This window comes from Venustampulla echinocandica (assembly GCF_003357145.1).
Source record: "Venustampulla echinocandica strain BP 5553 chromosome Unknown scaffold_6, whole genome shotgun sequence".
In the NCBI taxonomy this organism is placed as follows: domain Eukaryota; kingdom Fungi; phylum Ascomycota; class Leotiomycetes; order Helotiales; family Pleuroascaceae; genus Venustampulla; species Venustampulla echinocandica.
In genome coordinates this window covers 1,262,154-1,284,057 of record NW_022474211.1, presented here as the reverse complement: position 1 = coordinate 1,284,057, position 21,904 = coordinate 1,262,154, and the positions used below count along the sequence as shown (strand labels likewise).

General features: G+C 48.5%; 6 protein-coding genes across 6 annotated transcripts; 1 reads left to right on the top strand and 5 right to left on the bottom strand.

Moving 5' to 3' along the window:
* Positions 1-1,591: 1,591 nt before the first annotated feature.
* On the top strand, positions 1,592-4,673 carry BP5553_07834 (uncharacterized protein; the record flags this gene model as incomplete). The annotated part of the gene is made up of 5 exons (XM_032016457.1): positions 1,592-1,956; positions 2,112-2,335; positions 2,393-2,743; positions 2,794-3,233; positions 3,705-4,673. The coding sequence occupies 5 exons, from the start codon at positions 1,592-1,594 to the stop codon at positions 4,671-4,673; spliced, it is 2,349 nt and encodes a 782-aa protein (XP_031867688.1).
* Positions 4,674-5,029: 356 nt separating this feature from the next.
* Positions 5,030-7,001, bottom strand: BP5553_07833 (Mannosyltransferase; the record flags this gene model as incomplete). Its single annotated transcript, XM_032016456.1, has 3 exons — positions 5,030-6,414; positions 6,464-6,913; positions 6,989-7,001. The coding sequence occupies 3 exons, from the start codon at positions 6,999-7,001 to the stop codon at positions 5,030-5,032; spliced, it is 1,848 nt and encodes a 615-aa protein (XP_031867687.1).
* Positions 7,002-8,617: 1,616 nt separating this feature from the next.
* BP5553_07832 (uncharacterized protein) lies at positions 8,618-11,003 on the bottom strand (the record flags this gene model as incomplete). Its single annotated transcript, XM_032016455.1, has 4 exons — positions 8,618-10,670; positions 10,718-10,731; positions 10,787-10,930; positions 10,962-11,003. 4 exons carry the CDS (start codon positions 11,001-11,003, stop codon positions 8,618-8,620), a joined length of 2,253 nt encoding a protein of 750 aa, XP_031867686.1.
* A 4,144-nt stretch (positions 11,004-15,147) lies between these two features.
* BP5553_07831 (MFS general substrate transporter) lies at positions 15,148-17,068 on the bottom strand (the record flags this gene model as incomplete). Its single annotated transcript, XM_032016454.1, has 6 exons — positions 15,148-15,972; positions 16,028-16,326; positions 16,378-16,449; positions 16,505-16,816; positions 16,883-16,908; positions 16,980-17,068. The coding sequence occupies 6 exons, from the start codon at positions 17,066-17,068 to the stop codon at positions 15,148-15,150; spliced, it is 1,623 nt and encodes a 540-aa protein (XP_031867685.1).
* Positions 17,069-17,814: 746 nt separating this feature from the next.
* On the bottom strand, positions 17,815-19,293 carry BP5553_07830 (Uncharacterized protein; the record flags this gene model as incomplete). Its single annotated transcript, XM_032016453.1, has 1 exon — positions 17,815-19,293. One exon carries the CDS (start codon positions 19,291-19,293, stop codon positions 17,815-17,817), a length of 1,479 nt encoding a protein of 492 aa, XP_031867684.1.
* A 623-nt stretch (positions 19,294-19,916) lies between these two features.
* BP5553_07829 (Uncharacterized protein) lies at positions 19,917-21,357 on the bottom strand (the record flags this gene model as incomplete). The annotated part of the gene is made up of 3 exons (XM_032016452.1): positions 19,917-21,137; positions 21,190-21,249; positions 21,319-21,357. The coding sequence occupies 3 exons, from the start codon at positions 21,355-21,357 to the stop codon at positions 19,917-19,919; spliced, it is 1,320 nt and encodes a 439-aa protein (XP_031867683.1).
* Positions 21,358-21,904: the final 547 nt, after the last annotated feature.

Genomic DNA, 21,904 nt, shown 5'->3' with positions numbered 1-21,904 from the left:
AAGGCGAATTTGGCATGTTATTAATCCGCCTCCTTCCTACATACCGAGAGGATGGAAAGGGAGTATGACAGGGCAGTGGGGCGGTTTGAAGAGTTGTAAGCTTGGGGTGATCTGAGGTAGCGAAACCGGAGTGATGGAAGAACATGCTGTAGGACATAATATATATTGTGTGATAAGACAGATATGGAATTTTCGAAAATCTCGAGTCCTAATATTTCCGTCCAGTATTCGTCCTCCTCGTCCTCCTCGTCCTTGGCGAAGACATTCAAGAGTCCCAGCCCATATGCAAAATCAATATTTGTTGCTGGACCCTCCTACAGCTTCCTTCGTGGCCCTCGGATAGAATAACCCGGAACATATACCGTATTTCCTCTTGTTTCTATTAAGTTGAAGCTCATGGTATGGGTGTCAGAGCCCGTCGTGTAAGGGAATGTATCGCGAGCAGGAAGTCTGTGGATTGGAAGGATAGCAGGTTTATGAGCTGCACCTTATTGGTTAGTGTGTCTCTTCTGTTCATAAGTTTGAACGGGCTAAACGTACATGAAGCATAACAATGCTTAAAGCTTTGGTAGCTAATAAAGGCACCAAAAATTGTAGCCATAACGCTTGGAATGCTGATGATGAGTGTGGCAAGAGCAATTTGATCACTTGGTGAGAAGGCTATGGTAACTTTAGCCAATCTATAGTAAATAGAAATCCTCTGGGAACCTAGAAAACGACTTACACATAGTATTCTTAACGAACAAAGTCAATATCTAGAGAGAACAAGAAGTGACATGAGTCTATGCGATACTTTGTGATATAAACTCGGGTTGTTCTACTATCATCTATAGGATCGATTTATCTAATTCCTTATCCTAGGTACGTACCATGCGCCTGCGCCAACGCCTACGCCTACGAACTGCACTCGTAGCAACTGCCCGTCGCGTCTGTCCGTCATGCCCGTCGCGTCCGTCTCTCCTTTTCATACCATGCGTGTAGTATACCCTGCGTACCATGCAGATAGGCTGAAAGTACTATGCATACGCCAAAAGCCATGAGTCTTTTTAATCAGCTCTCACCCAACCACATGAACTTTAAAAAGTACAATAGTAATTATATCAGGGATCATGCTTGTGTTTCAACCTACCACCGTGTTTCTGGTGTAACCAAATATCCTAATAGAGTAGAATAGTAGTTTTTTTCTCAAGCGAGAGGGCCCCCAAGAACCCAACCTCCAAGATCCAACACAGCCATAGGCTGATAGTCAAGATAGTACTTTTTTGTGGCTGTCTCAGCCTCACCTCTCACCTCACAACTCGCATGGTCCGTGATTTGGCTTCTCCGAGCACATCACGTATTATGCGGATGTGCTTGGAGGATAAGAAGGCCCATTTGTTCCATATTTTGCCCATTTCAGCAGACAATTTTTACACAACCATGCGACAAATCTTCTCGCTTTAATGTGGAAGAAGCGCATGTATATTCTCGTCAGCAAACATCATTTGAGCCTTCTTTAGAATCCTTCCTCTGCACTTCTGCCAATTAGTTCCAGCATCGGCCTCAAAGCCTTCCCATACGGTCCATACCTCCGTGGGGTTTTGGCGGCATTATGGACTTCCCAACAGAACAGCCGCGAGTGACGTTTCCTCCACATACAGTATTCGAGCCACCTACCTTTCATGTTTATGGCAGCCTTCTCCCTTCAAACTCCGGGTTCCCCCTGGGTCGGTCGTCATTTCAACCAAATGATGTCGTTTTTCAGGCCCAAGATAACCTGACAGTTAATAATCCGTCCCAGGATCAGCCGCAACCATTTCAATCGTCGACTCGAAAGCGGCGCCCGAAGGCTCCGGAAATGTCTGCAGAGAGGTGGGCTCCTTGCGAGAGCCGGATAAGGGAACTTTTTGTAGATGAGGGAAAGCCTTACAAGGAGTTGCGTGAGACTATAAACAGGGAGTTTGAACTTGAGGCTAGGTAAGTTGTCCGCTTCGCAAATTGACATTTATGAGTGAATGAAGGGGGACAAAGAGGCCGCCTGTACTCTCCTGCTGGTTAGGCGCAGTAGAGTCACTTCATAGAACCTTCGAACTTCTCCAAGTCGCTGGGAATGTAGGCTAATTTCGATACAGTCCACATCAATATATAATCCAGATTAACCGAATGAAGCTTGCGCGAAATGTGAAAACAGAAGAACGTATAAGAGTTGTACGACACATCCGGCATAGAGCACACGCAGTCGGAAAGAAGAGTAGCCATGTCAGAATTAGCGGTCATAAGAAAACTGGGGAAAAGCTATCCCGCTGGATGAAAGAGGTTGTAGATCAACCATTCATTTCAGCAAGCCCTCTATCACGTGAGTTCATCTATAGTCCTCATGTTATTGCTTTATGTACCGTCCTAACTATCATAGCCCTACCAAGCGGCATAAGCATATATACCAACTCTCACCACGGGTCTTCAAAACAGATATCACCCGCTCTCTTAGAATGTCAAATACCACATTTTAGGCCCATGCGTCCGAGCGACATGAAAGACGCTGTCATGCAGAGACTTCTAAAATATTCTCGAGTTCCAAAGCATATCATAAAGTCTCAAGAGGCACGGGCTGTGTTCAATGATCTTCAGCTCATTCTTGGCTACAATCCTACTTGTGAGAAGTACGGTAGTATCGCATGGAATCCTATTGTGGAGGACGATATTACGCGAGTCCGGAATCTGATGAATATGACCCAAGCGCTCACTGTGAATGAGGATCGGGATAGTAGGTGACTGTGTAACAACGCTTGGTTTGACATGCTAAAGGGAAGTTAGAGGCACACAAACCTATACCTGCCCTTCCAAATCAGAATCTAGAGACCAACCTTTCTAGAGGCAACCAGAGGTATGCAGCTTGGATGACACCTTATGGAAGGGTAGAAGCTTCATTCTGGGTCGCTATGAACGGTCCTGGTACTAGTGCTACTGGTGAAGATACTGAGAAAACAACGGACAGAACCTTTGCTGCTAGGCTAGCAATAGTCCCAAGGAGAACTAAAACATCTTCATCTTATGTTATATTTAACTTCACTCCGCATCTCAATCTACCAGCAACAATAACGTATCAAGCCATGGTTCGGAATGATTCGAAGGTCTTCAACATTATTAAATCTGGACAAGTCAAAGACCTCATTGAAGCCTTTGAAGCCTCTGAAGGGCACACTGCCACCGCATGCCTGACTGATCGGGATGAGCAGGGACGGTCACTTCTTTCTGTGAGTTGCCCTAAATAATCCAAATTACCATCTAAACGGGTAGTAACCATGGGACAGTACGCAGTTCGTTATAGGCGTGCGGACATGTGTAAATTTCTCGTTGATATGAAGTTAGATGTTAATGAAATTGAAACTTACGACGACAAACTTAGTGGGTAAAATAAACCCTAGCCCTCCTCTTTTGGCTTTGCTCATGAGCTAGCTCTTTCCCCAAATATAACACGAATATGCTGACACAATATAGCCCTGTACATAACTTTTTCTTTACTACGACAAATCTAGAAGAGGAAGAGCGGCATAAAATCTCTCACTGTAGAAAGATAATGTTAGAAGCTGGTGCAGATACTTCACTCGAATTTTGCACAGGAGATGGTTTTTGGATTTGCGCTTTTATATCTATCATCATGCAATGTCCACTTGTAAACACAGGTATCCCCTTAGTAAGATGTGACCTGCGCTAATTCTTATTAGGCAACTTTAAAGGATACACTAGACTTAGGAGCACCATTCATTAGTTTGAATAGTACTTACAAAGACTTCAGGGGGGATGAATCCTGTGGTCTAATATACGTCGCTATGTTCTCCGGGTACGACGCCTCAATCGCAATCGATATTGTTGACAAGGCGGTTCTTCTCCTACAACGGAAAGCTGACATCTTGTGTCGCGACTATAATGGTGATACAGTTCTTCACACAGCTATTATCTACAACCCTTTACATGAGATGATGCTAAAGGAAAGAGCAATTCAGGGTGGGTTGTCGCGGGAGAGGAAGGCCTGCTTAACAGAGCTAAAGGACCTTCTTATTGTTTTCATAACTGCTGGTGCGGACATATATGCAGTCAACGATGACGGTAAAACGCCATCTATGGTGGCAAGGGATTCGGAACGACTTGATGAGTGGACCGAAGCTCTTGAATTATGTGGCTATGATATCCATCAGGTCCTGGCACATTCGGATCTAAATCATCGCGACTGTACGCATGAACACCAGAAGTCTAAACTGACCTTCGAAGAATATTGTCGGCAGCGGAAAGAGAATACCCGATTCGAAGAAGTCGATACTGATGATGAAGACGGGGAGGAGACAGATGGTGATAGTGACGAAGTTGATATTGATGATGAGGATGAGGGCGGCGATAGCGATAGTTACAGAGAATTTGACCATGGAGGGAGAGGCTCAGTTGCAGAAAACAGAGAGTGGCGTTATGGAGATGAGGAGAGACCTTCTGGAGCGGGGTGCAAAAGCCACTGGATAAACATTGATCTCAAAAACACGGGTGGTAAGGAGATTGATAACCAAGCAGGGGCGCCTGCTGACAGCGAAGAGAATGATTGCGAAACAATGGATCCTGCCTTTAACGATTTATCTGCTAACGACATTGATATTACCGAGGGTTTCTTCGGAGTTTTTGATTATAACGACTATCTAAATGAGTAAGGAGAATGTCAACTTATAATTTGAAGGAGCTAAAATTTTTGCAAGTGGCTATATAACTGTTCGTGAGTTCTGGGCCATCTCCTTTAGTTCTATAAATTTATTTCCTGCTTTGATTAACTTTGGAGCCTTAGAGGCGCTCTTGTGCGGAGACCTCCCTAGGATACCCATTTTGGTCATTTAGGACATAGTACGTAGTACAAGACTAAAAGAAAAGAACAAGATTTCCTTACCAAATGCTATGGTACGAAGTAATACATCAAGCTCATTGAATCATTAAGAGCATTGAACGACCTCGGTCCGTAAAATTTCTATACATCAGCATACCTTGAGTAAATACCACGGACTCATCTTTCCTTTCACGATTTCACCCTCTTCAAAATCCTAATCTTCGGCTCCATCCTAGGACCAACCCACCACCCCCCAGTACCCAACCTCACCGTATCCCTCAGCAAATTAAACGTGCCAAAGCGATCCATCTCCTCAGCCCGCAACCTCGCCTTGAGATTCGCTATGCTCCTCTTCTCATCCCCATCCACCTTCCCAAGCTCAAGATCTGCGCTATTCTCAACGGCATCCTTGACATCCTGGCTATCGGGCGCGGTTTCCCGTCCGTCATGGTCGACGGTGATGTTGTTGGCGGCGTATACCCTTTCCATTATCTCAGAAAAGGAACTCCCGTCGCCGGGACGGAGGAATTCGATACCGGCGTATGCGAAGACCGTGCTGACGATTTCCCACTTTCCAATTGCCTTGCCCGGATTTTCCATGAGTGCGTAGTCATGCTGCTCCCAGAATTCGGGGCGGAGTAGGACGTCTTCGTCTTCCGTCTTGTCGTAGTGGAGGGCTGTAGGTCGGCCATTGATGATCGGGAAGCTGTCTTGGTTTAAACCTCGCCAGGGGATTTCTTGGAAGCGCGTTACGCCTGTCATGCATGATAGGACATCCATGTGAATATCGATATTGGCTATTTCGTTTTCTGCACTGGTTTCTGGCCATGGTGTCCGTCTTAAGATGGTGTGGAGATGAGAGAGGGCTTCTCCGCCGGGGTAGTTGAGTGAGGATATGAGAAGCATTCCTGTTGACGCTGCGAGGCTGCCTAAGATAGAGGCAACTAGGAGGAGAGAGCCGAGACGGTAGAGGATGCCTTTGGTTCTCCGAGTCCAGATGTATGATGCGGAGAGCGAGGCCGCCGCAGTGAGAGGAGGAACGACGTAAATAATAAACCGGGCTTCCTTGTGTGGTTGCAGACTATATATTGCGACAAATGCAAGAGACGGTATGATAAAACCCATGGAGCTATAGCGGGTGGACGGCAGGGCAAAGGCAGTTGGAATCAACAATGCCAGGATAACAGGGTTAAGCAAAAGCTTGGGGAGGAGTGAGGTAAAGTAGTATAAGAACGGAGACGTGCCCCAGTCTGCAGATTTCCCCTGCACGGCATTATAGTAAAAGCCCCATAGCTCTGGCCAAATGGGCTTCTGCCAGAAGTAGGAATCGACAACGATGGTCGAGGCCAAGGCGAACACGCCGCCTATCACGCCTGCGGACAAAATTGTCCGGATGGATATTCTGCCTTGAACAAGCAGGTACAGCAGTTGAGTGAAGAGTAAAACAGCGACTTCGGAGCGGAATACCACGCCTGCAAATACTAGGAGGCATATACCCCGCTGTTGTCTCTTTTTCTCCTGAGCAAGCTGTCCAGGACCAGCTAACGGTAGGAAATGGTAAAATGCCAACGTCGCTACAGAATCTCAGTAAAGCCACACATAATAATACTGATCCTAACTCACTAAGTCCAAAAGCAAACATATTCGGCAACGTCCTCGACGCATAATATATCACATGAAACTGAGCCGCCTGCAGCACAACATACCACCTCCCGACATTTTGTCCAAAAGCCTTCTCAAGCCCATTCTTATATTTCAACAAACAAACCGTATTGAATAGTCCCAGGACGGCTCGGACCACGAATTGCGCATATTGAATGCCTGCGAGGCTATATACTGGACGTGATAAAGCAGCGAGCACGAGGGCACCGACAAAAGTCCGCGGCACTGCGCCTGGGAAAGAGAAATGATCGTAGGCCGCTTGGAAGCGGACGGGTATATCGCTGGTGGGGAGCCCGTAGGTGGCGATGTCGTGGGTTGCTTGGATGTTGAAGGATTCTTCGACTTTGGTGTAGGGAGCGACGAGGAGATGGAGGAGGATGAGGCCGGGGATGAGGAGGGAGAGGAATGCGTCTAGTAAGGACTTGTTAGCAATGCTGAGATCAGGATTTTACGGTGCTATCGTGCGGATGGTATAGGTATATATACCGATCGGCTTCATCTTGAAATATAGTCCCGCGAATACTGTAGCTTGTTTCGTAGCCTCGAGAGCATTCGTCGAAACTTGAAGCTTTGAATTATTGCCGCACCGCCATTTATGCTTTCTCGAATACAACAACTTAGCTCTACTCTACCCACAGGCGGATATTGATATCTTCAGTTCGCTTCTAACAATTGCAAGCACATGACAAAAACAAAACACAGGAGGCTGTAGCTGTAGTCGGCAAACGCAACACCCGGAGGATACAAATAGCCTCGCCTGGTCCGTGCGCCCAAGTCCAGCTCTCCAAACACTTGTATCCAAATTGTGGCATCTTCAATTACCACGACCGCCCTTGCGCCTCCGCCTACCCTTCAAACCTCACCCAGGACAAACCTTCAAGATGATGTTCTTTGCGTTTGGGAATCTGATCTACAGTATGCGGCACCCTCAGCACCCCTCTTCCAACCTCCATCCCCCTATCTTGCATCGCTTTCCCAGCTTTATGTCGATAAACACACATAACACCTTCCGCTATTCTATACGTATGCAGCTATGCTAACTATCATCCTCCCGCACAGTTACGTGTTTACTCGTAAACGCCATAGCAATCCTCTCCGAGGACCGCTTTCTCGCACGAGGTACGAACGCCCCCTCCCGCACGTCGAAGCTATACTCGCAACATGCCATACGTATACTGACATAGAACTACACAGTGGGATGGTCGAACACGGGCACTGAACCCGCATTTGGCGCGAGCAGTGGCGGGGGAGATGCTAGCATCAAGAGCAAAATGATAAATCTTATGACGAGTGTGCGGACGTTGATGCGGAGTATGTATATCCATCTACTTTTACCCTGCTGTTTCCCGCACGCTATAGACAGTTTGGGGAGCATGTCGAAGAATACAGTCCGGAGTTGGAATAGCTTGCTGACCGCAGATATAGTACCGTTGATTGGGATCAACGTGTTGATTATAATGTACGAGATAGCGCTAGGTTGACGACGGGGAAAAGGACTGCAATCATTGAAGCGAAAGGGAAACAAGAAGTGTATGATATACGTGACCAGGCGAGCGACATGGCACATTGAGTTAGTTACCCTTTAAAGGCAGGATGGAGTGACGGAGCCGTCGAGTTACCATTCGGCGCGGCGTTTGGGCGTCATCAGACCAGGGGAAGCCATCATCATTACTATTAGGCTTGTGCATCGAGAGGGCATACCCATTTACCATAATGCAGGTTTAGATACAAGTTATCAATATGCACAGCGGATTTGACGACTCGAAAACAAGGGGATGCATATAAATCATCGTATTTATGATCCATGCCCGCGCTATATATTAGCTCTAGAACATCGCCATGGGGTGGATTCTCTGTGTGCTATACATCCATTGTAATCCAAGGGACGGAAGCTCTCCATCCCTCGAATGTTGTATCCTTACAAACTCCGAGGTGATATCACCAGATTGTAGACATCATCCCGTGGTTCTCGTTTTGTCCATCATCATCATCCTTAGTTATGTTGTTTTTTGCTGAGATTCTTGGGCCGCCCCGGAACCTCCAAAAAATGTGAATGTTCATAATACAAGTGTGTTTTGTTCAAACCGCCAACTCCCCTTTCAATGCCACCCCGCCTCAGGGACTCATTAGATTACTCTTCTTCCTCCCTAATCCACTGAAACTGAATCTATCTTTGTTGAATTTCGAATGCTTCTCTGGCGTCGGTGGTCCTGGTTCTCCTTCGACTGCCAAATGTGAATCATCCCCTGATGATGTCCCCTTGGATTCCCCGTTCTTACCACCTAGGAATCCAAGGCTCTTGCGGCTCAGGCTCTTGGATCGCTTCTGGCTTCGACTTAACGCGTGGAGCCCGAAACCTCTGTCGCTGTGTCCATTCTCCTTCGGGGGTTCGTGCCCGTTTCCGGCGGCAGCAGCAGCTTCGCGCTTCCGCTTTTCTTCATCTTCGGCGGCGGATTGCTTACTCGCAGCCAGTGCTCTTTTAACTTCATCCGCCTGAGTCTTCTGGATTTCTTTTCTGCTATTTATCAGATCCTTCCTTCTCTGCTCATCGGCTTTGGCTTTCTCCTTTTCCGCGGCCTTCCTCGCTTTCTCTGCCTCCTTCAATTCTTTCTTCTCTCGTTCCTTCTCCTCCTTGCTCTTCGGTTTTGCTGCCTCTGGAGCCGGGAATTGTGCAGAGAGAGGGGGTGAAGGTACCATGGGTCGAGGGTTTGCATGAGGTATGGTAGGTAGCGGAGCGGACATGGCGTGGTCGAGCGATAGATATTCTTTATCGTCGACAGGTGTATTGGGGTTAGTGGCCTGTCTGATGATACCATTTGGGTGCGAGTCAACAAGAGAAGCATCAGCCTCCTGAGAGGCAAGGGTAACTTCGGCAAGTCCTTCCGCCTCCTGCTCCTTGCGCATAGCTTCCTCAGTCGTCTCTTGGTAGAAAAGAACGTAGGCGCATGCCATTCCAGGTTTGTCTCCGAAGAAATTCCTCACATAGTTTTTGTCAACTGGCTCCACCATTTCATCGTCGAATAATAGCCAACCGCGATCTTGCGTCTTGATAACGGAGACGTAATGACCATGGTAAGCATTTCCACCAATATGAACAACCACAGCGTATAGCTCATAAAGCCGATCCGGGTCCTCGGCGTCATCCGTGGTATTGAACATGCGGAGGTGATAGGGATATACAACGCGGTGGAATAGCTTCTGTAGCCGGGTCATATCTTCGGTGTATTTGAATCTCTTCAAATGGAGAGCTAAAATCTTCGGTAACCGCTTGATCTTCATCCGCTTCTCAGCCTCTTGAAGGCCGCCGCAGTTGTCACAGTGGAACTTGTTCCTTTCACAAAGCATCTCCTCCGCCGAGAACTTCCTTAAGCACGAGGTCACGGATGAATGCTCTTCTAAATCGATTGAAAGATCCAGGAAGGTCTCGTCTCGCTGCGATGCAGTTTCGCAAGTTAAACATTTGGTCTCGGATGTCAAAACGCCCTCGAATATCTCATGGACCCAACCTGTTCCTGAATTCGACCCCATGGCATTGGCAGCCGAGGCCATCGCTGCCTTGGCGAGAGCTGTATCATCGTGTGGTAATTCCAACTCCTTCAACCGCCGAGCATTCGCTTCGACGTTGGAAATAACAGCATTGAGGACCAATCCGTAAAATTCATGGGCATCTTGATGCATAGATGTCCGGAACATCTCATTATCACGCTTGAAAATCTCTAGAAACCTCTGCGGGCTCAGAACGCCTATCCGGGAAGGATTCGCAATGAGGGCCATAAAGATATCCTTCAAGGCTGTGAATGTCGATTCTTCCATGGCATATGAGCTTGCGTTCTCGTATGTTAACTCCAATATGGGTCCCGCAAGCATCGCGTGCTTCTTCTTGTATTCGGGCGAGTCAGGCTTATCTTCTGGTCGCTGTATTTGCCCTGGGGGTAATGGTTGACCTGAATTTATGGCCGCTCTTCTCTTCATTGCTTCCGCCGCGGATATACCCTTTGGCTTGCCGGCCGGTGGGACCGCTGCGCCATTCTGTACAGGTGCTCTTATTGGGGTGACAATCGGTGGATGTCCGTTTGGCGTATCGAAGGGCGAGTGGGGAGGGTATCTGATGACATTTTCTCGAAATGGGACCGAGTAGTATAAGGCTTGGACCACTGAATTACAATAGCTAGAGGGTATTAGTTCTATCCGTGTCAAAAGATCCTAGAAACGAACCAGGTATTGCCAAACTAGAGAAGAGGTTAGCCAAGGTCATCTATAAGTCGAGGACGATATGATGCGTACGTTTTCCATCCCGAAGAACTTGTCACTTCCATCGGTTCTTACGGGCCCAGCATTTTGTAGCATCTTCATCAATGGTGTGGCTTCCGTCTCCGGCTCGGCATCTTTCTTATGCTTCGGGGAGGCGACGCCTGGACTCGTGGATCCCTATTCCAGTGTACGATGTTAGTAGAGTTACAACTTGGGCGCCTTCGGCCCAATCCCACACCAAGTTCGCCATCTTGCCATCCGCTCGTTCATGAAATTGGAACTGATCTGAGAGTGACAGATTTGGGAATAGGATATAACTAACAGATGCGCCCCCTTTGAATTTGCTGAGGAAACCCGACATCGTGCTGCCCTCTCTCGATCCTCCTGGGCCGACGAGGCGCTCGGTGGATCGTCACTGCGCCGTGACGGCGACGGGCCAACGCGATTTCAACAGGATGCCCGTGGGATTGTACTCATGCGCAAGCTGTTCTGTGGTAATGGGCTATTCTGCGATAATGCCCAACCCGTTCACGACGGTATCTTCCTCTGTTCGACAGCGGGAGGATTAGGATTGAGAACGAGAACCAATGTTGTAGTATTGCCGGGGGACCTCGATCGAGCTGAGGGAGCTGCTCGTCAAGAAGGTCGCACTGCGGCGCATGCGGGGTGTAACCCGTGCAACAGCGTTCAGTGCGTAACTGCGTAACTGCTTATTATTAGCTGCTGCTGCTGCTCGATCTGCTATGGTAAGCCTCGTGGCAATTCAATCGGCAGGGCTGGTCTGGTGGAAGCGTGGAAAGGTGGAAGGGTCGTTGATCGGCGTTACGATTGGTGTGGTGTGGGGGAGAGAGAAGAGGCGAAGAGGAGGATTATTTGGGGGTAAGCGTCAACATGGACATGAGCGTTAACGTGAAGGTGAACGTGAAGGTGAACGTCAACATGTATGTATGCGTGGGTGAATGGATGGATGGATGGGCTTGGATTCCTCCTGATGGGATGGCGGAGATGCAGGATCTGGAGGATATGGCTGTGCTGGACGTTGTACTGTGTCGTTCCTCTTGTAGTGTACAAACACTACTATCCAGTCTCCAGGATTATTCCAGTTCCAGGGCTCAACGGCTCCAGCATGGATGTGGATATGAAGTGTGGATGCAACGCTCGTCCGCGGCGGAGGAACTTGACCGAGTTTGGGAACCCTCTCGGTGTCGCCACGTTCTACGGTCTACGTTCTACGTTCTACAAGTATTGTTATTATAGTAGCAGTTCGTAAGGCAAGGTAGTGTAGTACTGCATAACGGGGGATTATTGAGTAGAGTACCTTATGTGGTTATACAGGCACTGTAGTTGTTGTAGGTAAAGTACCTAATAAAGAGAACGCTCCTTAATGCCTCTCTTTTCTCTCACTCTCACTCTCACGCTGCATCTGCATCTGCAACTCCTGCTCCTCCTACTGCACTGCAACTACACCATCTCCCATCTCCCTCCATCTCCCCAACGGCTACTTTCGAGAACGCTGATCCCTCTCAACCCAGACCAGCGACTCGGGAAAATCACTGTCTCAGAGTCCCAGCGTGGTGTCGTGCAGCAGTAGTGATGCAGGCGATAAACACAAACCGGAGGATGATGGGTGTCCTTTTCTCGTTCTCTTTCTCGTCCTCTTTCCCTTCTATTCTATTCTCATATTTTTCCAGTTCTTGTCTTCTCTATTATATTATAATATATCCTCTCCTCTCGCCTACTCTTACCATCTCCCTCTCTCAGCCGCTTTCGCCTTCCGCCCAGCTCAACAATCCTTCGCTAGCACTTACTCGAGCACTTCGCGCGCCTACGAAGCCTCCCAATCTCCAAGCACGCCCTAAACCCTCGGACGGTGCAGCGCCCCTTCTTGGCTCTGAATAGTTAACAGATGTGGTACCTGTACCTGGACCTGCGTTGATTATTATTGCTGGCCGAATGAACAGATGGTACTGTACTTCGTGGAGTCTGGATTCTGGAGTCTACAGTACGCGACATCATCTTGGTCGCCCCCAGTCCCAGTCCCAGTCTCTATCGCAGTCGCAGTCGCAACGTTCCCAGCTGCACCGGCCGTTGCCCTCGCCCTCGGTCCACAGCCCACAGTCCATCGGGCCCCATGGTCAATAATGATAATAATACGGATGTACTGTACATGTAGGTACTAGGTAGGAATGTGGGGTGGTCGGCATTCGGGGTCCTGATCGCTCTCGGGGTTGGCTTGCGATGTGCTGCTCCCCACCACTGGAGGCGTGGTACCACGAGTAATACCTACACTACTGGGCTGCTACTGCGAATACCAGCCCACTGTCCACGGTCAAGGGACGGGGATGGCTGCCGCAATATCGAAAACCACACACTCCGCCCAGTCACATCATCTCATTGGCCTACGCCGCTCGTCTCCAAGGCTGTCCCCGTTGTTGGAATCGGATATTCCCCCCCTCTTAACTCTACTATGACGAAAACGCTGCTACAGCGGACAGCAAACGGCGCGGCATATCCTATCACACGCGCTGCAACTTCTGGAGTGCTCTTGAGGGCTGCATCGTCGGCCCGGATGCTGAACATGGAATATATATACACGGAGAGCGTGCGGCGCAAACCCGGACCAAGTACGGAAAATGTTGGAAGAATGTTGGTAAACTAACTGTTGGTAGGTATCTTCGGGTAAGAGGAGAAAATGCTGTCCTCCTGACTCTGGATGCCTCGACTCTACTCAACCCTCACCATGATGAGGTTGAACTCCATCCACCAGACCTCCCCGAAAGGGCCCAATACCCGGAGTAGAGCTCAAACATCTCTCCATCCAAACCCTCTTCCAGAGCTTATTAGTCGGCCCAATATCGACAACTACCTCCTAATCCGAATTGGCGCATGGCTAGAGTGGTGACAGCTCAGGCAGTAGTCCGAAATGGTGTTGGTCACTATGATAGTCTTTTGAGTCTGTGGATGATACGATGATAAGATCACATACCTCTGTACTGTGGATTTCCAAACTATCGACTACCCTCAAGGCTCGAGCCTAAAGTTTCTCTAGAGCGCGCCAACCTTCGATATCAACCTCAACTATACTAACACTCGTCCGGTTAAATCCTGTTCCTCTTCCTCATTTACCCCGCCTTGCCTGGCTCTGGAGTCTGGGATTGACGGGGCCCGCTACCAGCAACGGAACACTGCAACAAGTTAGCAACACTACATCACCACGGGAACAATCCCAACAACATGCTGTGCGCTATTGCCCAACAATCGAGCGACGGCAATCACAAATAGGGCGTAGGGCTTCCTAACCACAGGCTAAAATCCATCTCGCCCCCGTTTACAAAGCAAGCGAGCCCCCCCACCTACTATAGGATAAATCTACAAATCGCGGTGCCAGCAGCACCCTCAATAATGCCTTGCGATTGACACAGGATCTCCAGAGCCGGCACACCTCGTGTCACGGCTGGCATACCGTGCTTTGGGATACCTACCTCCTGTACCTTACCCAACCCTACTCTCCGTGGGTACCTGGTCGACAGAGCCTGTCGCAACCCACGTGGCATGATCGCGATCACGGATACCCGCATCCTGGCTGGCGGGAATCGCGGAATCATGGTTCCTAAATCAAAATCAAAAGTGTGGGGTAGGTTACCGCGGGTGTTGAGACAGTAGAAGCTTGAGATTTCGATCCCAAAATCTATACGTCGTAGGTCCAGCGCGGAAATTGCAAAATCAGGTTGGTTTTGAGCACGCGAAGTACTTCAAACTATTAAGGGCAGCTGCAGCAGAACTGGTAACAAAATACCAGGGAACAAGGCTGCGTATACTAACTACGCTGAAACAGCATTTGTATATCCTACGATATATTGATTCTAAATAACTGTAGGTCGCGACAGGACTAGCTCCCGAGATATAAATTTAGTACTTGCTATTACAATATGATATCGTAGCAGCTACCAAGCTGTATTTATGATATGCTATTGATAGCTAACCTTTACCTATCAGATGCTTTGTACCACAGTGATAATATATGATTTCCACTAGGGAATAGCTATTATTACTACAGTAGCTAAAGACTTATTCCTTAAAACACATTACTTTGCTTGTTGAATTGATTCGGCAACGTCTGCAAGGTTGAAATAAACGGTAGAATTTGCTGCTTTCAGACTGTGCCAATGAGTTACCAGGAACACTAGAGACGAGACACCACCAAGGGAATATCTTTTTGGAAGCATTTCCTTATTTATTAATATTTTGATAAAAGCAATGGTATTTTTACAACATATGCAAGGCTCACCCTGAAACCCCACCACCCTACCTCTATCCCGCTATAACGAAAAAGTTCTATAAAACGCCTCGCAATGCCACACATACTCATACAAACAATAAACACAAAACTGCACTCAGTACAAGCTCTTCAACTTCTTCGTCGCAAATGCCGCACCGATCGTGCTCACGGCCCCAATGAATAAGCATACGGCAATGGCATTCGGTCCGCCGTGCGGCTCTTCCGGAATCGGGTCGTCCGACAACTCGGGACTCTTTCCCGGCTCTAAGATGTGGAAGACGATCATGCTGATGAACGTCCCGATGAACTGTGGAATCGTGGTGTAAATATTAAGGATGCCGAAATAAAGACCGGACAGTTCGCCGGTGGAGGATACGGCTTCGTCATCGGGGCCGTGCTCGAGTCGTAATAGCGATGGGGAAGAATTGAATCCAAGCTCGATGGGATCGTCGGTCGAGAGACGGCGGTAATTACTTGGATCGTTGCTGCTCAGCCGATTGACTTCTATGCCCAGATACGCGTTCGGCGCCCAGCAAGCCAGCGCCCAAGGGACACCGCACAAGGCGACTAGGAAAGTTGCTACGCGGAACGAACGGGCAAGTGGTGCTAGCAACATTGCCACGCTGAATAGCACATGGCCCCAAGTCCAGGCTGTAAGTAAGTCAGGCTTGTGCTTGTTCGCCTTGGTCACGATCTTTGCGATTGCTGCGGGCGGCCGTGCTGTGAAACCCTCCTCCTCGGGTGACTTGACGAAGAAGGGTAACAGGAAGGCGCCTGCGAAGGTGACGAGAGAGAAAACGACTAGCGACATGCTGCCTATCCTGCCGATATCTCCTAATGCGTCGTTGGAATGGCCAATGTCTTCGGGGGCATCGTATCGGTAATATGTCTCTCCGACCCAAGTTGTTGAATAGAAGAGAAATGGGAACCACCCAATCCACTGCAAAAAGTCAGCATCCATCAAATTTAAAACCGCTCCGAAGTAGGACACTCACACTCCACATTTGAATGTTACAAATAGCTTGGATCTGTGGAGGCAGTTGTGTAGCAGTTCTGACTATTTGTCCAATGATTTGGAAACCGCCATTTTGAGAATCCGTGGCTTTGTTGGATATTAAAACTCGTTCTGTCACTGCCCAGGAAGTAACCGCAACGGCAAGTATCAAGCCCCAAGCGGCAACTAATGTTAATTTTTTGAACTGGGTGTCCCCGAAGGATGTCCCAAAGACCCCAACGAGATCAACCATGCCAACCATGTACCCGATGAGATGTCCAACGGAAACCATTCTGCTTGCTATGAGCTGTTAGTTAAATTCATTAAATTTTCGGCATTAGATGGTCTTACCCCATGCACTTCCGGTTTGTTGCTTAGGAATCGGAAGAGTATCGACAATCAAACTTCGACAGCACGCCTGGACTATCCTGCAATCAGCCCAATGTTTGATCAATATCCCAGCACGACCAGCACTCACCAGCATTGATAGCAAAATCAACCGCGTAAATCGCTAGCACAGCAACTACAATCGTACACTCCTTCTTGAACTCTCCCTCCTCGACGAAATATCCAACAATTTCCTTCGCCCACCCAAGAACTAGAAGACACAGTCCGACAACGAAGGATCCTATGACCATGAACGGCCGCCGTCTCCCATATTTCGACGTCGATCGATCGGCGATGACCCCGACGATAGGCTGCATTATCAGCCCCGAAAGAGGGCCTGCTATCCATACGAGAGAGGTTTTGGATTTCGTGAGACCGAGTTGGAGGAGGTAGGGTGTGCAGTCTGCATTGGGATTCTTGTTAGAAAATAGCCCTTGGAATAACGTAAATGTGGCAATTGAGGACTTACAGGTCAATTCAATTCCCCACGTAAATCTGCGCAACAAGCATTTCTATTAGCCATCCATCGCCAGAAATCTACCTATTCCCACGGTGCAATCACTCACTGTAATCCCACGAGCGAGAATGTCAATAGCGCCATCCGCATCGCCTCGCTCGAGCCCTTGATATGAGGTTGTCCCGACCATGATGCCATATCTGCGCCCTTGATCCTCCGGTGTGTATGAGAGAGGGGAAATCTATGTCTTCCTCTGTATCCTCAACTTCATTACCACGCTTTAAAATGTAATATGTGGGGATCTGTCGCGTGCCCCATTGTTAACTTCGGTACTCGCAGCGCGGGTGAAAGCGTGGGGATATGGTTGCCATTTGGGGACGGGGACAGATTTGTATCTTACATTATTCTTTTTTACATCTCGAGTTCGAGTCTATCAGGGGCAAAAAATTTAAATATTATTTTGCCAGATGGCTTGGAATGTCTGCGCCTATATAGACGAAAGGATAGCTTGGTCGTATACGTAACTGGCATCGCTGGGCACTTGGCCGGAGTTGGCATTATTAAGGAGTACTGGGATACCTCCTACGTCAGCAGAACTTCACCGCCGACTGGTCTATCTGTTATCGCTGCAGGCCTCAGGGGCTAATCAACGCGTACGGAGTATACAAAGTACAGGTCATGATTTTTCTCCGCGGCCCGTGCTGTAGGCGTTTGGGTCTATGAAACAAATGCCACCGTCAAATGAGATAACAGGTGTACCCCGTCTTATAAGCTAATGAATGGTGAAGGCACTAGCAAGTAGGAGAAAACACAGTGTAGAATGTCAACGATTGGATTGATTATTGTGCAAATACGTCCGAAAAACACCGCAAGCTAATCTCGCCATCCTATTCTCTCCTCCCCATAGCCTAGTGCTCGCATTATCCCTGGTTAGCCCATTGATGTCAGATAGATGACAACTTATAGCCGAGGTCGATCAGTATCTTGAAGCTAGGTGAGAACGCAAACCTCGCGCCATCCTTTTCCTGGAAACGAAATTGTCCCAGTACATCAAAATCATCATTCCAAATCACTCCCCCACAACAACCTTCGAAAAAAATATCACTTCCATTTCCCCAGTAGCTGAATTGTGAGATATCGCAGTACGTTTTTCTTTCTTGCGGAGCCTCATCAGTCGCTTCAAAACCAAGCGCCCAGTCAGTTGCTATATGTTGACCTTGACATAGTCCATTGACTGGGGTGTTCATGTATACCATGTCGAATACTTTGAGATCAGCTGGGTTCTTTAAGCTTCGGAATGGTTGCGCCTGTGGTTGGTCAGGTTGAGGATCAGTAAAGGTCTCTGCAGAGTATCGAATGTCTGGTTCCAGCTCTGCCAGTGCGATATCCGTATCCCCGAACTTCCTCTCGATCGTAGCTATCTGATATCTAGGATCGGGTTTTCCGTTCAAAAGGGCAACTCGGGGGTGGAAAACTGCGTCGCCCACGCTAGCAGTGAAACCGTGTGCAGCAACAGTTATAAATTTTTTGCTCGAAGTCGGGGATTCCACACAAACTCCTGCAGTTGTCCCAAGTCCGTCCTTCATATTGTTCTGAAAACCAGCAATCATGATGCCAGGTCGCAACTGGTCCCGCGGATATCGAGTGTCATCTGTAGCGTCCATTGTGGGAACCTTCATCCGCAATGCATGTTCTTCCATAGTTGACTTGGTCCAGGTGTAACTAATGAAAAAATTGTTGATGCGACTTGGAAGACGATTCTGCCAGCCTTGTCCCGGCGCCTGGTTCCCAAATGCATGAAACCCGCATCCATCCCAAGTGATTCGGTTAACGCCGGCTCCTTTCTCATTCACGAGCTCAAATATTTCCAGTATTGTCGCCTCGTTTGGAGTCTTGTAGTATTCGATCTTGCCATTCACGTTGAACCTTTGATTGGAGCGGGCCACCGACCCGATGTTTACAGGGGGCCGGCCTTCAGCAGTCGTTGCGAGCCACAATGGCAGACCGGCAAGAATTGTTGGCCAAGGGTGTTCTGGGAGCTTTTCAACGAGTAACACCAAGAAGGGGTGCTGAAAGGACACATTTCTCAGGGTCGGAAACAGCCTTTGGAGCTCAGGAAGTTCTTCTTCTCTAGGGTCGCGAGGAATTCCATTTTCCAGGAGGCTGAAGGACAATGAGTGCTGGACGACTTTCTCTGGAAGTCGTTGCGGGTTGTTCTGCTCGGCTGATGATGAAGCTTGATAAATCGGATTCGGGATCGACGGTGCGAGAGCCAAGGACGGAAGCACAGGGATGAGAGGGTTGGTTGGCGGGTTGGTTGGCGGGTAGGGGCCGAATCGGGCAATACGCCACGGAGAAGCACTTTTGTGTCGAACGACGGGGGTTTTTTTGGGCGAGGGAGTGGCAACAGCAACAGATGCCATGACTGCGGATGGGGATGCGGATGCGGATGTGGATGGGGATGGGGATGGGGATGGGGNTGGCGGGTGGATTGTGGATTGAGCAGGGTTAAGTTTGCATGGCTGGAGGGAGTTTAAATACCCACAAAAATGAGGCCTAATGCCCTAAGGCTCTCGGCGTTAGCGCGCTTAGTTTGCGCTGTTTGCACGTAGTTTGCGCTGTTTGCACGTAGTTTGCGCTGTTTGCGCGCTTAGATTGCGCTTAACCGCCTATTCTTTCTAACCCCTTTTTTCAGGCATCCACGACCATTACGAAATGGGACCCTCTACATTGATCGCCGTGTTCGCGACCTGGACCTGACCTGGACTTCGGACGACGTCCAAGCTGCTTGAAGCTCCATTGACAGCGACTCTTGTAAATTATCTAAAATGACTTACTCGTCGCACGATATAGTACGGGTAGGCCAATGTTTGAAAAGCAGCACCATAATCACACCGGTATAACCCTCTAATAATAATTGTTATCGTGACGAGACACACTAAGTTTCTCACTTTATCAAAAATATAATAAGCAACCAATTGACAATAGAAACCGCTAAATCTTCGTTGGGTATCGTTAATACAGGGCAATCAAACATAATTAACTTTCAAGCACCATACAGCTCTTCCATCTTTTGTTCTAGGCCCTTCACCCAGCCTTCCACAACCTTCATGTTTCCGCCTAGAGCAGTCTCATTCTGCTTCAGAGCAATCTCCATTTTCTCTAATCCCTCTTTCCATTGGCTAATCTCCTCAGCCATTCCCATTTGTTTCTTCTCAGCGGCATCCAAGCTTTCACTAGCTGTAGCGGCATCGGCATGGATAGCTCGTAAGGAGCGCAATCTATCTAACAAAGGTGGTAAAAGTGGTGCCAAGCTCTCAATAGTTGGGAGTGTACCATATAAGGCATGGATCTTGGCTGTTTGCTCGGCATCCTCCTCTCCTTCCGGAGCCAAGTCTCCGCCTCCCTCTCGTAAGGCATCTTGAGCAGATTTGGCTGCTTTCCGAGATTCTTGTAGCTTCTCAGCCTCCTGGGTTAGTGTCCGAACTCTTCGGCTGATATTGTCTAGAGATGAGGGCGTAGATTCGGAGATAAGTGACACCTGTCGTTGAAGGGTGTCGAGTGTGGGTAGAATTGCCTTTGGGGTTCCATTCGAGTTTAAAGCTATGGGGTCGAGACCCAGAGCCTTTTCCAAGAGCGCTAGCCGTCCATCAAAGTCAGCTGCTTTGGCTAAAGCGTGACTTTGTTGGTATGTCGGAGCGTATGTAACGGTATAGGTGGCAGGTTCGCCAGTGCCTTGAGAAGTATGTGGTGGTCCATTTGCTTTAATACCAGTTCCAAGATCCTTAGCAAGCTTGGCGCTAGCGCTCACACGAGCTCCTCCATCATTCGTAGATATGCCATTGAGCATTTTGGTGAGAGATGTAACATCTGGTTCAAGATCCTTGCCATCCTCAGTGGTTGTGTCCTTCTTCTCGGCTTGTCTCCGTCCAAACTCCTCTTTCACCTCCTCGATTTCCCTCTTTAGTCGTGCAACCTTGCGTTCCAGACTCTCTCCGTCCTCCTCATCACTAAAATCGCCATACTCCTCTGTAACTGTGCCATCCTCGCGGAGTTTCTGTCGTCTCGAGGAAGCTTTGTATGATTTCCGCTTAGCAGTGACCCGATCGGAAAAGTCTACATCGCGAGCATCAACCCGCGCGGGCGAGAAATGGGAGCGTGCTTCATCAGGGTGTAGACGTGAACGGGAAATTCCAGGGGTGTCGTCCTCCTCTTCGTCGAAATCTTTATAGGAGGATGAAGTAGATTCGGAATGTGCTCTGCCCGTCTGTAGACTGATCAGCAAGAGATCAGATAGTTATATTCGCACAATAACTGACTGGAGCGGTGGAGTTGTCGTCGGTCAATTCAGGAGTTTCGTAGATATCTGGTGCAGAGTCCTAACGCAGTCTTAATTAGCAAGGTAGTTGTAGTTGCAGATGGACTTAGATCTCGCATAAAATACATACCAGATCTGGCAACCCCGCGTACTTCCTGCTGAGGGTCATCTTCAGGTGTCTGGAAATTGAAGTTGTGGAAGCAAACCGGGGAGAAAAGGGCGAGTGAATTGTGACCTGCTTCATGACAGCGGCTCGGGCTAGGAACGCGACGCGGGCAGCCGTTTTGCAGGGGTGCGATTCCGAGCTATCGTATCGTGTATGCCGAGCTCATGGTCATCATAACTAAGTACGCCTAACATCGTCCTCGAATGTGCTGAGTATAGTACTCATTTATCTTAGGAAACATTTGCAGCTCTTTGGAGATTCGGAAAACGAGATCGTTGCCTGTAAGTTACTGGTCAATTGCTATTTATCCTACAACCATTATGTCCAGCATTTCCATCTGTCGTTATCTTTTTCCCTTGTCGCGTCTGATCTCCTCTTAAGAAGATCCTATGTTGACATTTCTAATACAATAGGCATATAACAATATAAAATAGATAGTTGCATGTTTTCCCCTTGCGCCTAGCCGTATTGGTGGTAGGGGCTCCTAGCTTGGGAACGGCCGCTATCGACTTTCTCCCCTCATGATCCCCTCCATCCTCGTCCTCAAACC